The sequence below is a fragment of the Pteronotus mesoamericanus genome, unplaced genomic scaffold, assembly GCF_021234165.1.
Source record: "Pteronotus mesoamericanus isolate MK-2021 breed Mesoamerican mustached bat unplaced genomic scaffold, CSHL_Meso_final scaffold_408, whole genome shotgun sequence".
Lineage (NCBI taxonomy): Eukaryota > Metazoa > Chordata > Mammalia > Chiroptera > Mormoopidae > Pteronotus > Pteronotus mesoamericanus.
Genome location: NW_026555315.1, coordinates 6570920 through 6586213, shown reverse-complemented (window position 1 = coordinate 6586213; position 15294 = coordinate 6570920). Strand labels below are relative to the sequence as shown.

The 15294-nt window shown below is 51.6% G+C and overlaps 2 protein-coding genes across 2 annotated transcripts in view; both read left to right on the top strand.

Annotated features, from left to right (window-relative positions):
* The first annotated feature begins 143 nt into the window (after positions 1 to 143).
* The window catches only part of ACBD4 (acyl-CoA binding domain containing 4), a 114847-nt gene continuing 99696 nt past the window's right edge, over positions 144 to 15294 (top strand). Inside the window, exons 1-10 of the mRNA XM_054592972.1 lie at positions 144 to 238; positions 601 to 723; positions 967 to 1087; positions 1158 to 1242; positions 1523 to 1643; positions 1899 to 1985; positions 2294 to 2364; positions 2443 to 2521; positions 3216 to 3355; positions 5848 to 6608. Of these exons, the coding sequence (XP_054448947.1) occupies positions 630 to 723; positions 967 to 1087; positions 1158 to 1242; positions 1523 to 1643; positions 1899 to 1985; positions 2294 to 2364; positions 2443 to 2521; positions 3216 to 3355; positions 5848 to 5973 (924 nt within the window). The 5' untranslated portion in view covers positions 144 to 238; positions 601 to 629 and the 3' untranslated portion in view covers positions 5974 to 6608. The remainder of the gene's footprint in view (positions 239 to 600; positions 724 to 966; positions 1088 to 1157; positions 1243 to 1522; positions 1644 to 1898; positions 1986 to 2293; positions 2365 to 2442; positions 2522 to 3215; positions 3356 to 5847; positions 6609 to 15294) is intronic.
* Positions 10136 to 12747, top strand: HEXIM1 (HEXIM P-TEFb complex subunit 1). Its single transcript, XM_054592971.1, has one exon. It carries the CDS (start codon positions 11122 to 11124, stop codon positions 12199 to 12201), a length of 1080 nt encoding a protein of 359 aa, XP_054448946.1. The 5' UTR covers positions 10136 to 11121; the 3' UTR covers positions 12202 to 12747.

Below are 15294 nucleotides of genomic sequence, written 5' to 3'. Positions count from 1 at the left end.
GGGGAAGGATTCGCCCCGCCTGATTGGGAGGGGCACAGCTAACTATTTGCATAATCTTGAAAAGGCCTCGCTGAGTGGCTGGGGGTATAAAAGCCCAATCTAAAACGGGCTCTCTCATTGGCTTAAATTCCCCCTCGCCCCGCGTCCCCATCCTGGCCACACAGGGCCGGGAGGTCAGTAGGAAGCCTTCGGCTAGTGGCGAGAAAGGACCCAGATTACGGGCAGGGGGCTCTGCGGGGTGAGTGCCGGGCTGTCGGGCCGGGGTGCGGAGGCCAGGGTGGGAGGACTGTTCGCCCGCCTCACTCCTCTTGGCTTGCCCATTTGCCCGTCCAGGAGTTGGAGATGAGCATTTAGGGGGGCACCGCGACCCCTTACCACCTGCCTCTCCACCCACCGAGGTCCTCACCACCCGCTCCAGCCGCACCAACGCTGCCTTGGGGTAGAAAAAGGAGCCTCTTCAGCCACAGCTTCTGACCTCCCCGGGTATCTCAGGCCTCTCGAGAGCTTAGTTTGCCTCTCTGGAAAGTGGATCAGTGGCTTCGGAGCTGCGTGCCTGGGTGGCCCCCGGAGGCCTGCTCACATAGAGGCTTGTTCTTGCAGAGTTGCCTCAGTGCTCGGAGCAGTTGGGTATGGGTACCGAGAAAAAAATTCCAGAACCGGATTGCCAGGAACAGTTTCAGGCCGCAGTGAGAGTCATTCAGAACCTGCCTAAGAACAGTGATGGTGAGGGCACAGGGGCCTGCATTTGGGGGTCAAGGTGGCTGGGGTCTGCCTTCCAGGAGGCTCTGTTCCCTTCACTTTTTACAGACAAGTCTCTGCCTGGGCCACTTGGTGGGTCCCCTTGCCTCCTGCCCCTGGTAGACCCCTCACCATCTCTGCCCTGTCCTAGGGTGGTCCTCCCCCCACCTCCATCCTCTTGGAGCTGGGGGTGATGCTCTGCCCTCCACTTCCCAACTTCCTGCCCAGGCTATTACCGCCCCTCCTACGAAGAGATGCTTCGATTCTACAGCTACTACAAGCAGGCTACCATGGGGCCCTGCCAGGCTCCCCGGCCTGGGTTCTGGAACCCCATTGGACAATATAAGTGGTGAGCTCCCCACCGGCCGGGCAAACAAGTCTCAGCTGTCAACCAGCTTCTCATAGCTCTCTGTCCCCAGGGATGCCTGGAACAGCCTGGGCAAGATGAGCAGGGAGGAGGCCATGTCCGCCTACATCACTGAGATGAAGGTGGTGGCACAGAAGGTAGGGAGGAATGGGCTGTGGGCTCCTCTCTGTCCCTAGCTCCCGGCCAGGTGGCCTGCCCCTCGTCCTTCCAATGCTGCCCCCTATTATGTTTCCTGCACATGGACACCGGGTCGGAATTACCACCTTCACGCTGTCCCCTCAACCCTGTCTCTGGTCTCCGGGCACAAAGCGGAGGATATGATGGCAGGAGCAGGGTGGAGGGGGCCCAGCTCAAAGGGATAGGAGGGCAGGAGCGGAAGGGACCAGCTGCTCCCCCAGTAAACTTTATTCCCTACAGGTGATTGATACAGTGCCACTGGGTGAGGTGGCAGACGACATTTTTGGTTACTTTGAGCCCCTGTACCGGCTGATCCCTGACATGCCGAGGCCCCCAGAAACCTTCCTAAGAAGGGTCACAGGTCAGGCCCCCAGGATGGGAGCTCTGCAGGTGCTGAGTGAACTGTAGTAGGTTCAGGCCGAGGGGACTGCTGAGCTGGAGGGAGGCCTGGGGACAGAGGGCTTCAGGTGATGTCCCAGTAAGGAACCCAGCCACGGGCCCTGAAGCGGGGAGGGCCCTCAGACAGAGTCCATGGCTAGTGGGAAACAGAGGTCTGATCTCACTGGGAGGTGCCAGCCTCTTCCCAGCTGCATCCCTGTTTACTATGTCTGTGCAGGTTGCAAAGAGCAGGTAATGAATGGAGATGCTGGGGCTGCCCCGGAGCCTCCCTGCTTCCCCAAGGAACCAGCACCTGCAAGCCCAGGTCAGTGGCTGGGAAGGAGGGGCAGAGGGCCAAACGCAGGCCAGGGTTGGGGAGGCCTCCAGGTAGGTGAAGGGGAAAAGGCTGGATGCCAGGCTGTGCCCATTATACCTCATGCCCACAGACAGAGACCTCCTGTGCTCCAGGGGAAGCCGGGGGGAAGGTTCTGGGATTCCTCTTCCAGGGCCTCGCTCTCTGGGACCCATCTGTGCCTCTTGCAGCAGAGTCTGTATTCCCTCCGCCCCGCACTGCACTGCTCCCCGCCCTCCGTAGCTTTCCTCTTGTTACTAACCTACCTACCCCCTCCCTAGAGTGTCAGCCACCCAGGGACCTGGACTCCGAGGTTTTCTGTGATTCCCTGGAGCAGCTGGAGCCTGAGCTGGTAAGCTAGCCTCCCCTTCCCACCCTTCTGTGCCCTGGCAGCTCTCGCTGTTCCCCTTGACCTCGTAACTCATCTCAGCAGGTCTGGGCGGAGCAGAAGGGCGCCCCTGGAGGAGAGCCTGACAGCAGAAGCAGCCCTGTGCCCCCAACAGAGAAAGGTGAGCCACTGCTGACCCTTAACCTCCTTCTGCCCTTCCCCATGGTTCCAGTGCCCCAGACCTTCCCCTGGCTGCCCTCTTGGGGTACAGATGAAAGTCCAGCCCGGGGCACTGGAGAGAGCAGCCTCTGCCTGGCAAGGGTTGCCAAACAGCCAGACGCCGGCCTGGATGGGCAAAGTCCTCGCCCAGCCTCCTGTCCCTGAGGGCCCTCAATCAGGAGCCATCAGGCACTAAGGGCAGCCGGGGCAGGAAGTGCTAGTCCCCCACATAGTTACAGCTACGTGGCTTTGGGAGTCATCCTCTTTCTCTGGGCACCCCCCATTTGGGACTCTCACAGGGCAACAATGACTTTCGCCCTATCCCCTTCTATAATTTCTGGTGTGCCATGTCCCATAAAGGGCACTTTTCATAAATACTCTTTTGAGCCAGCAGCCCTGTGAGGGAGATGACATCGTCTTTTAATCTTCAGATGACAAAATGAGGCTCAGAAAAGTTACCGACTTTCCTAAAGTCGCACAACTACCCTTGGTAGCCTGTTACTCAGCCATGTGGCTGGACTTGACAAAAGTCACACTTAGTCCAAGGAATGGCGCCCTGCTCTTACTCTTTCTTGGACCTGCCCCAGCCTGCCACCAACCTGCCCCAAGCCGAGTTACCTCCTGAGTCCTCTTCCATATGCATCTGTTCCCCACAGAGGGGTTGAAAGGCAGCCTGCCAGGGCCCCAGGAATTGGACACGTGGCTGGTGGGGACAGTTCGAGCACTGCAGGAGAGCATGCGGGATGTCCAGGGGAGACTGCAAAGCCTGGAGAGTATGCCTGGCCCCCGCAAGCAGGTGAGCCCTCCCCCCGCACAAGACCCAGGGCAAGTTTGGGGCAGAACTCTGAACGTCTCTCTCCTGGCTCTTCATCCAGCCACTTCTTTGTCCCCACATCTCCACCTGCCCACGCTCTGGCCTCCTCCAGAGAATGGTGTGACTCTCAAGCAGGTAATCCAGGGGATCTGAAGTGCTTCCTCCCGGAAGGGAGGGAGGGAAGGGCCCTTTTCTCTTGCCCTTACGTCCCTTTGCCTGAGGAGACAGTGAGCAGAACTAATTCCAGCAGGATGTGTCTGCTCTTTGCATTGGGGCTGGGGGTCCCTGTTGTTCTTCAGTTAGGACTTCTGTTCCCAGATTTAGGGTTCCCCACCAAACAATTCAGCCCTTGCATCCCCTACTCCATGCCCTCAACTCCAAGATCTGCTTGCCCCTCAGACCTCAGCTTCTCCCATTTCTGGGGTCCCAGCTGTGTGTCAAACGCCATTAGTTGCATTATCTCACTTAACTCACAAAACAACCCTATGAAATAGATGTTCACTTCCCTTTTTCAGATGAGAACACTAAGGCTCTGAGAGGCTGAGTAACCTTCCTGGTGGCGCACAGCCTGGAAGAACCTCACAGAGCGCTGTGACGGTTAGAAGAGATAATGCATATAGGTGCCTCGCCAGTGCCCAACACACACACACAGACGTCCTGGAATGCGGTTCCTGGTTGTTATTAGTATTATTATTAACATTGAGTGGTGGAACTGTATTAATATTATTAAGTGATAGGGCCTAGGTCTGTCTCCCTCCAAAACTAGCACCCACTATTAACTCTGAGTGGCTGTGCTCTTGAGAAGCCTGGGGTGGTGGGGCGGGTGAGGGCTGAGTTGCTTGAAGGGGGGTCACTTGGGTGACTCCGATTACCCCTGGCGCAGTGAGTGTCAACCAGGGCGGCAGGAATCTCCACACATCCATGGTGGCTAACATTTCAGCATCCCTCCCCCAGCTTTTTTTACTTTCTTTACCTTTTACTAATTGTATATGCTGAACATTTTAAAGATTTCCACCCTGAAATACTTGGGTCTGCATGTCTAAAAATAAGAACATTTTACTACCTTATTTTATCACACAATAAGTCCTTCATGTCATCAAACAGCCAATCCAAACTCAAATCTCTCCTTTCCCAGCTGCTCCGTCTGTCCAGCCCAGGAACACGTGCAGGTTCTGGTTCCTTTGACCTCTTAAGACCCTTCTCATCAAGACCAGTCCACTTTCCTTGCTATTGACTTGCTAATGAGACTCAGCCAGTGGTCCTGTAGCAATGTTCCATTTTTTGGGGGGGCGGGGGGGTCTGTCTACATCCTCGTGGCTAGTCTACGTGACCAGGTTTCATCAGAGGTGAAGTCCTTCACCCCAGGGGAAGCGTATCTGGATGTACTGCCATTAATGATTCTAACATGGATCACCCACATGGATAATGGGATGACAGTCCAATCTCACCATTGTGAAGTCATGTTTTTCTCTTCGAGCCAGGGAATGGCTGGTTTCCTGTTCACACCGTTTGTCACATGGGTGTGGACAACAGTTGATAGATGATCCTTGTCTAAATCAATATTTATTTAGTGGTTGCCAAAAAAGTTTACCTTCCAATTATTTTATTCCTTTAAAATTTATTGGCTGTTATTTTTCTGTAGTTTCCTTGATTATCCAGGATTTCCCTGAAATGCAGTGCCTTCTGAAGAGGCAGAATAAGTGCTTAATTCTCTTTAATTACCTCTTTTTAAAGCAAGGAGTTGATTTAACAACTCAGTGGTGACAAATTTCCGACTTCCTCTTTTTTTGAGTATGATTGTGGACTCCTGGATTTAAAAAATTCAGTATTTCAATCAACTGCACACATGACTCTTTTCCATGCTCCGATTATTACAACTTTGGTCAGTGGCGAGACCCTTTCAAGTCGGGTCCTATCATGACCTCATTAATCTTTAAAAGCTTCCTTGCTTTCTGGGACAAGGTGTCCCACGTTCACCTCTGCCTTTCCTTCTTCAGACCTGGAATCAACCACTTCTCCAAGGAGCCCTGGGTCTTTTTAGCAAAGAATATTTAGAGACTAAAATCTGAGCATTCGGGCCCTCATTTGAAATATGTGTCACATCCTTCACAATATGGGGTCTTAAGGCCACTCCAGCAGGGTCATTGCTTTGTGGCCCAGAGGAAGCAGCCCAGCAGTCAGTCCCTCTGCCCAGCAGCCCCTGCATCTCCAGCCCTCTTGGCACCTGGGATTGATTGTCCTGGAAGGAGGACATAGGAATGAGTTGGAGCTAATCTGTCAGGAACACACTAGGAAGCCCAGGATCCCTCCCCTTCTAGTGGTACAGATAATGCGGGGCTTCTCTGACCCAGTCCCCGCAATCTTGAGGAAGTAGAAGCTCCCACTGAGATCTGCAATCAGGTCCCTAAGGAGGGGCCAGTCGGTGCTCAGGTGTGGGCTGGCCCCTGACTCTCTCCCTCCCTCCCTCTTGACAGCAGACGCCCCCATCCCGTGCTCGTCCTTGGCCCCTCAGGATCTCGGGTCCTACGCTGCTCTTCTTCCTCCTGTGGCCCTTCATTGTCCAGTGGCTCGTCAGACAGTTTCGGACCCAGAAGAGGTGACTCTCAATGAAGGAGTCTCTGCAGCCAACGGGGGAGGCTACGAGTCCCGTTCTGCCGTGCCCTGAGAGCCTTTCCAGGGTTTAGGAACCAGCATTAATCCCCGCCCCCACACCACCACTACCAATCAGTGTTTGCCTTGGCACCCCTCCTCTGTTGGGGGAGGGGACAAATAAGACCCCACCTTTCCCGGCAACATCACAGGGCGGCTTCTCCCAACCCTCCCCCGACCCCAACCCATCCCAGGTTTCCCCGGAAGGTTGCTTCTGCGGTCCACTTCCTAGGTTCTGGGAGGGCCCGTGACTCAGGGGCGGGGCTGCCGTGTCTCAGCCTCTGCCCTCCCCACCCCCTAGGTCACCTGACTCTTCTCCTCCCCAAGCCTCTCCCTGTGGAGGTTTAGCTCTTGGGCAAGTTGGGACTTGGGCCGGGTCCTGGGATTGGTTGGCTGGGAGGCTTTGGGAGGGAGGCCAGGAGGCCCCGACAAGCTGGCGGAAGGCAGAGTGAACAGGCCCCGGGGGAGGGGCGTGCGCTCCTCCGTTTGCTAGCCTCTTTCCCCACAAACACTCAGGACGTCTTCGCTGAAGATTCAGTTACAAATGAATGTTTCACTAAATAAAATAAAACCTTAATTTTCTGCCGTCAACGAAGTGAAACAGAAATCGAGTTTGGAGCGCATGAGGCACAGCCTCTTGCCTGCTTCCCACCACCCACGTCCTTTCGGACAGCACAAGAGGCTGCTGGCTGGTGTTTCCAAGGGAGGAAGACTGTCCTCCGTGGCGAAGTTTGGGGAACACAGAATCCGGGGTCTTAAGGAAAGGCGGAAGCGGAAGGGAGCGGGGGTGTTACGAGAGGGGTGGGGCTGGGGCGTTGGAGGGGAGGGACATGGCCACACCCGCCTCAGGGTCTGGGCCAAGGGCTCAGCCCTACCTCGCTCCTCCCTGTCGGGGGCCCTACGGGCCCAGGCCGAGCTCCGTCAGCACCGGAAGGACGTCTGCTCTCTGCTCCCCGCTCCCTGCGTTGAGCTTAGGGTTGGGGTCCAGACATCCTGGCCCCAGAAGTACACATTGCTCGCTTACCCTTCAGTTGCTCGCTCCCGGTGCCCCCTTCCCATCCACCCCGTACTGGGCCTTTCCCAGGGAACCTTCTTGAAGGCCAAGACCAAGTGGGAACCTTTTCTCTCTCCCGGCCCTCACGCATGGGAGCAGGGAGCCCCCGCAGGGATGGGCAGAGCGCCGGCGTGGGCACAGACCTTTGGGTGATGCTGTCTGATGGCTGCCTGGGCACGGAATCCTCAGTGCCTGGCAACCTTGGCTTCCTTTGATCGGCACCAACCCTGCTGTCTAGGCCGTATTGGCGCTTCTCAGAGGCCACTGGCCAGGGTCTCTACCCGTGGAGGGCTGTAGCAGCCTTGAGCCCCTGTAACTGCCACCCCCCCAAGCCCCAGGGCCTTCCTACGCCTGCGTGAGCAAGAGGCAGTTCTGAAGGCCCCTCCTTGGAGATCTTTAAACTCCTGAGTTACCTGGGTCAACTCCTGTCCTTGCCAACTCTCCCAGGCCTGGCCATCACTTGCCCCACTGGAAGCCACCATCACTCTTTGTCCTTAGTCCTTTTCTCAAGGCAGTTACCCTCACAACAGACACATGGCCCCGTGGCTCACAGTTGGCCCTGCGTTATAAGCAACAGCAAGGCCGTGAGAGAGGGACCACACTGGTGCTGGGGATCCAGTCTGGGGCTGGAAGCCGGCTCCACCACTTGCACACACTGGTTGTATGACGTTGGCAAGACTCTGGCCCTGAGTTATCTTGTTTACAAAATAAGGATGATCCCTATCGTAAGGCAGTCCTGTGGTCGGAATGATGAGGGCATTCGAAATACCTTGCAAAGGGTAAAACGCAGCTAATGGTAAGATGCCTGAGCTCCTGTTTGATGGAATTCCAGAATTCCACAGCCTAGTAGCCTGGGCTCCCCTCCCCAGTGTGACAAATAAGCCCATATAGCTGAGCCCTGTCCAGTAAACAGGCTGGGCACAGCTTTACCTTCCAAAGCCCCTGACTGAGAACACACACTAGGCCTCTGGAGTCTGAAAATGTGGTAACAAATTGGAGGTCTGCCTCCCAGGGTGAGGGGCAGCTCTTGCTCCTAAGGAAACTTGGGTGACTGATGAAGCAGCACAGAAAGCGGGCTCTTCAGATCGACTTGAGTTCTTGGAAGCTCAGGGAAAAACAGGCTGGGATGGTCAGTTTCAAAACATCTGGCTGTACCCCAGAGGCACTCCTGCTTGCCATCTCCATTGGGGCACCCATCGCCACTTTCTCACAGAAGCACTCTTGAATTCCCAGACAAGTCCTTTCTTTGAACGTGATGCTTGCTCTTCATAAAATGCCCTTCCTTCGTACCACTTTGCCTGAAAATGATTCAGCCGTCAGAGACAGCCGGTAAGTCACTTCCCCTTGAAACCTGAATGCAATTCCCAACTCCTAAGCAGCTTGGCTCACAAACTCTGCCAGATTTTCGTCACCTGCCATTTTGGCTGACTGGTTCGATGGCCTCTCCACACAGTCCACGAGCAGCAAGGGTGATGTTTATTCATCATCATACCCTCCTAACAAATCTTTGCTAAATGAAGAAGTAAGGGCCTGACTTAGGCTGAAACTGCTAGGAATGTGAAGGAACTAAATACAGAGTTCTTGAGAAAGAAGGTAATTTTGTTTGTGACAGAAAGGAAAATGGCAGGGAGGTCACAAAGACCCCACACTAGCCAGAATTGTCATGTGACCTTGGATGAGTCACTTCACTTCTCTGAATCTTAGAGATTTCTTATCTCTAAAATGGAGACAGTAATTCCTATCCTTACGCACTGGGCTGTGGTAGGATCAAATACTTTTGTGGTAAAAGCACAAACAGTGTGGAATGTGGTTGGAATGTCAGCCATTGCTATTAAGGAAGGAATAGTAAGAATGGGTCACTAGGTATGTGGTAAAAGGGAGAAGTTAAGATTAAACCGGATTTTAGGCCTAAATTATTAGGGCCAAGGGTTTGGGCTACTCCTAAGCCCTGTCCTTTGGGCAGATGCTTAGAATCTAAAAAATGTTCTCAAGGAGACCAAGTTTTCTCCCCTTTCCCCATGAGTCTACCCCACAGTCCTGGGCCAAAATCCCCTGCCCTCGTTTCTGGGCAAGGCCTCCTCCTTCCTCTCTGGCTCTGCTTCCCTCCTGCTGATGCCCAGTGATGAGGAAGAGCCTCTGAGGGTGATATCCCTTTCTCTGCCTCTCTCTGTTATTTAAATTCAGGATCGATTATTTAAATTTATTATTAATTTCAAACCCCTTCCCAACATCAAAGTTCATTAGGTGGCGTGGACTTCCCCGTCCATCTCAGGAAATGCTCCAGGTGGGCTTGGAAGTGAACAGACCAAGTCATCCCCAAGAGGCCATTTTCTTCGGTGGAAGCTGAGGCCCCAGGGTGACGCCTTCCTGCCCAGGGTTTCCAGGGAGCTCCGGACGCACACCCCGCGTCTCCCGGTTCCCAGCCCAGGAGAGAGGCTCAGCCTCAGCCCACCATTTTGCACTGGTCCCCGGGGCGGCAGCGGCCCTGAAAGGCTACACTGAGGCTCGGACTCGGTCATTTTCGCGCGTAGACCTAGAGGCCAGTCTGAAGGTGGACGTCACTCAGGACTCGAACCTGCTTTCTCATCTTCTGAGGCCTAGTTCGAGACTACTGTACTAACGTAGTCACACTGTCCCTTTAAGGCGGCACTTTTTATTCCTCATTTGTTTACTTCTTCATGCGCTTTTCGTTTTTTGTTGGGTTTTTTTTACAAAATGTATTAAAATATCCGTCCGCAAACGTCAGCCCCAGGCACTAGCCACACACTTTGAAACCATTTCTGTAATATTAAGAATCGAGAGTTACCATCCCTGAGCCAACATCTCTCTTTATTAGATTTATTTAATTATTTTTTTTAACACTTTAGGGACTACTTTTTAGGAATAAACCATTTTTTGCTTTAGTTAACAAATGTTTATGACCTTCAGAATCCTTCCATTCGGAACAGAAAACGATATCAGGATTTAGGACGCACCTTTTCATGGAAATATCCTCTGTGTACCTTCATGGACCATGGAATCTTCTCGTATTCCTGAAACAGAATGGTATGGTCCAGAACCCGCCTCATCTTCTCTGTGATTGGCATTCCTTCCTCCGTGATACGTGTGATTCTCGACCAATTGTCGCTCACGTTTCTCAAACGAGGGATAAGGGATGAAGGGAGGTGGCCTGGAAGACGCCCCCTACGCGTTCTGGGATTGGCTACGTCGCAAGGCGCGTGAGGACCGCGGGCCCGAAAGCTGGGAACTACGAGTCCCAGCTTCCTGCAATGGGGACCCCGTTACGCATGCGCGGAGGCGGGGCGCACAAGCGTCTATATAAAAGCGGCGCAGAGGGCTGGGAAGCAGCAGTTGGAAGTTGGCAGGTGGAGAGACAGGTTGGGAGGGGAAGTTGGGGGAGGAGGCGGAAGAGGAGCTGTCGGAAGGGGGAGGGAGGGAGGAGAGGAGGAGGCGGAGAACTGAGCTGAGCTGAGCAGAGCATCGAGCCAAAGGGGAGATGAGTTTGTCTGTCCTCGGATAAGGCTCCGGCCCGGCCTAAGGAACTGGAAGCTCGGGTTGGAGCGACACCCGTGGAAGTGGGAGGAGGTGGCTCTGGGACCTTAACCCCTTGTGGGCTCTGCGGCAGGGGATTTAACCCTTTGTGGATCCGGCCCCTCGGCGGCAGCGTCATCGGGTAGTTTTAACCCCTTCGGGGCTGGGTTTAACCCATTGGACTTAACCTCATCTTCTAGCCCACCAATTCCACTGTTCGTGGGGGCGCTCTGCGGGGAGGCTTGAGGCCGACCCTCTCCGCACACTACGTACTGTTCCTGCTGCTGCACCCCTCTGGACCTGCTAGCTGGTCGCGTTGTGGCGCTTAACCCTTTACTGACTTAAGCTCCCCCAAGTTGCATTGGGAGTTTGCTGACAGGACTGGCTAAAGACATCACTGCGGGAATTACCGAAGTGGACTCTGTCGGACATTTTTAAAAGAAAAGAAAAACCTCTTTTTCCTCAAGGACTTACAGCCAAAATTCTTCAAACTTCAAGAAGAGGACTGTTAGCCATGGCCGAGCCACTCTTGTCGGAATATCAGCACCAGCCTCAAACCAGCAACTGTACAGGTGCTGATGCTGTCCAAGAAGAGCGGAACCCCGATCGCCCCCCAGGCGCTGAGGAGCGGGTGCCAGAGGAGGACAGTAGGTGGCAATCGAGAGCGTTCCCCCAGTCAGATGGCCATCCAGGGCAGGAGGGGGAAGGGAGCCTGGAACCCCACTCGCCGCCTCTGCAGACCCAGGTCTGTCCAGAAGCTAGCTGCCTGGGAGCGGACCAAAGTGGTCAGAATGGAGATGAGTTGTCCCCTGGCGGAGCACCCCCGCCGGCAGCAGGAGGGGAACCGAAGCCTGAGGCCGAACAGCTCGCCCAGCCTTGTCATGACTCCGAGACCAACAAGTTGGGGTCTCCTGCCGCTGTGGGCGAGGAGTCGTGGAAACAGCAGCAGAGACAGCTAGGCAAGAAGAAACATAGGAGACGCCCCTCCAAGAAGAAGCGGCACTGGAAACCGTACTACAAGCTGACCTGGGAGGAGAAGAGAAAGTTTGACGAGAAACAGAGTCTGCGAGCTTCGAGGATTCGAGCCGAGATGTTCGCCAAGGGCCAGCCAGTTGCGCCCTATAACACCACGCAGTTCCTCATGGATGATCACGACCAGGAGGAGCCAGATCTCAAAACCGGCTTCTACCCCAAGCGGGCCGCCGCCAAATCTGATGACACCAGCGATGAAGAGTTTATGGAAGAGGCGGGCGAGGAGGACGGGGGCAGCGACGGGATGGGAGGAGACGGCAGCGAGTTTCTCCAGCGGGACTTCTCGGAGACTTATGAGCGGTACCACGCGGAGAGCCTGCAGAATATGAGCAAGCAGGAGCTCATCAGGGAGTACCTGGAGCTGGAGAAGTGCCTCTCGCGGATGGAGGACGAGAATAACCGGCTGCGGCTGGAGAGTAAGCGGCTGGGCGGCGACGAGGCGCGTGTGCGGGAGCTGGAGCTGGAGCTGGACCGACTGCGCGCCGAGAATCTCCAGTTGCTGACAGAGAACGAACTGCACCGGCAGCAGGAGCGAGGACCGCTGTCCAAGTTTGGAGACTAGACTGAAACTTTTTGGGGGGGAGGGGGCAAAGGGGACTTTTTACAGTGATGGAATGTAACATTATATACATGTGTATATAAGACAGTGGACCTTTTTATTATGACACGTAATCAGAAAAAATCTCCCGGCTTTGGTTGGTTTGGTAAATTTAGCTATGATGTAGCTTGCGTACTTTCTCCTGTTCTTTAATTATGTGAAACTGAGGGATGCTTTACTTTTCCTTTTAGATTTTTTTTAATGTGTGAGTAATTTGACCAAGTTATAATGCCTTTTCTGTTGAAAATCCTCTCCTTAAACAGAGCTATAATGTGGCCAAATCTGAGAACCATTAAATTCATTCTAGTTATAATAAATTTAATATTTGTAAATGTTATCTAGTTTAAGTGTGATTTCTAGGGCTAATAAAATATAGTACTGATTTATGCGATTGCATTGGGGAGGGGGTAAAGAAATCATTAAATTTGTTTGGAAAAAAATTTTTAATGGAAGACTGAAATTTGCCGATTTTCTCCTTGAATGGATTTTAGCGTGCTACAATATACAGTTCAGGCAAAATATAAAGATTTAAATAGCTTCAAACTTAAGTGTGCTTGCTTTCTAGTGCCTTGGTTTTCTTTCCTGATGTTGGAGAAATAAACCAATGTTGGGTGTTTGGAGAACAGAAAGTGACTACAATCAGAAGCTTTAAATTTAATTCTGCTTCTCAATAGCCATTTGAAAGTGTTAATAAAAATGTAAATCTCATTCAGCAGCTCATGTGTTAGACACATGAGAGCCTCATTTCATTCCTACAAGCGGGTTTTTAGTAATGTTCCCCCTCCCACCCCCAACCTTCCCCTTGATGCAGGAAGGAGTTCCTGGATGCCTGGAAGAGGCTCTTAGTAAACCTACTGCTTAGCCCAAGCTATGATTGGACAACATCCTGGGGCAGCTCTTGGCGTTAAGATGTTTAGATGTAGGGGATATTGGATTTGTGGAGGAAACAGCTGTTTGGGGCATCCCAAGGACTTACCCTAATTATCCAATATAGGTGGCTCCCTATGCCAACAAAAGGAACAGGAGCTGTCCATCTTTCTATGAGGGTCAAATTAAAACTAGAAATGCCCTCTCACTGCAAATCAAACCTAAAGCTTCTGGTTGAAGAGCTCAATTAACTCCTTGGGGGCTGAGTGGTTACCTTGCACATATTCCCCATACAGCCGCTATTCTATCTCCTAAACTGTGCTGATAGCAGCAGTTCTTGAATAGTCCTACTCTTGAAAATGCAGGGAGGCCCTGGGAATTAACTTCTGCCCCCAAAATCAAAATAGTAAGAAATCATAATACTGTTCCCTCCTGTCACCATGGATAGAAAACCCAGTCCATCTCCACCTGCCCAGCGTTTCCTTAGGGCAATTGCTCTACTCAAATCTCTAGCACAGGGGTTCCTTAACTTGGGGTCCACAAACCCCATAAAATTATGTATAGACTCATGTTACATGTACATTTTTCTGGGAAAAGGGTTCAAGACAATCATGAGATTGTCAAACTTGCTGAAAGGTTTAAAAACCCCTGCAGGGAAAGGGAAGAAAGCCTCCCATTGAGAAGCTTCCTTCTGCAGCTAAATGAAATAGAGGTGGTGGGTACTTCAAGAGTGAAACGCATCTTATGATGCAGAAAGATCGTAACAAATCAGTGAATCAAAGGAAATTATGATGGTCAAGACCGACTCAGGGCCCTCAAAGCTGGACTGAGCTGGCCTTATTCTGGCAGATGGTTCACTGGAGACAATGTATGATCAATTTTCTTTTGCCCTAAACATTACATTAAATGTCTAACTTGAAATAGTTTTCTTCGTGTTTTTAATACTCCTTCTGCTATGACATCATGCAGCAGTCCCAGAAACGCGGCTGCTGGTGGAAAAGCAGCAACACTGCCCTCTGGCTTTACAGTGCAGAGCAGAAGCCTCTTTTTGATTGCACTAGGATGCAGCAGTGATAACCTCTGATGATTTCAGAACCTGAGTAAGAATCTTGCTTCCTTTACTTGTTTGTTCCCCTTGGAGGGACTATGAGCACATTTATCATCACGAAAAACAGTGTACATTTTACTCTTAGGAGACAAATACAGTCCAGTTTTTAAGAATTATACAAATATTTGGTTTTAAGTAACTCAAATTATTTTACCTTGAACTATACAACTTTCTGAATTCTGCTTTAACAGGCACTGGCGTTCTACTGTATTTATTGCATTTATCTTCTTTGGTGAAGTTTGTGAGAAAGATGAATTTTCATCAACACTTCTACACTGAAACACTTGACTAGCATATTGCTCTCAGGGCAGAAGGCTCTGAATTCCCTGTATTAACAGGGGGCTGTAATGACAAATGATCCTCAAGTCCACTGTAGCCTTTCACTGAAGTGCTCCCTGCCAAACATTTCAACTGAGTTGCACAGAAGACCATACTTACACATTAGCAATTTCAGTTTGTTCCCTTTTTAATACTAGGGCCTGGATATCAAGCTAGGGCAAAGCATTTCCCAAACTTTGAGAGAGCTGGCTGAACTGCGTAATTCTTTGAGTAAGGAAAACTTTTCCAGGGCTACCCTATAACATAAAAAAGGCTCTTAGGAGACAAGTCCCTTCAGATTTCAGTTTGGAGGGAAAAAGTCAGGGAGTTCCAGACTGGTTTAGGTCTTAAAAATAGACCCAGTATATCTGAACATGGTAACAATTACACCAGACTAGGAGTAAAGAACCAGGGACCCAGTCACACCTTTAACGTATACTAGCAGTGCAATCCTGGACACATCTCTCAAACTCTCTGAGCCTCATTCTTCATTAGCAAAATGGGGCTATGCCTACTTTACATTAACTGTTATAAGGATTAAATGAGATAGTATGAAAATATGCTACACAGGCATACAGCAGGTGCTCGTTCGATTAGTATTTTTAAATGTTCACTTCATCCAGGACTTATAAAAATACAAACTTCTTATAAATTAAAAAATCCTTCGCTTGGGGAAGTGCAAATAAATATATTTTATCCTAATGACTTCAAAAATAGAGAAACCACACAGTGATTCCAAGAAATTAAAAAAAACAAAAACAAAA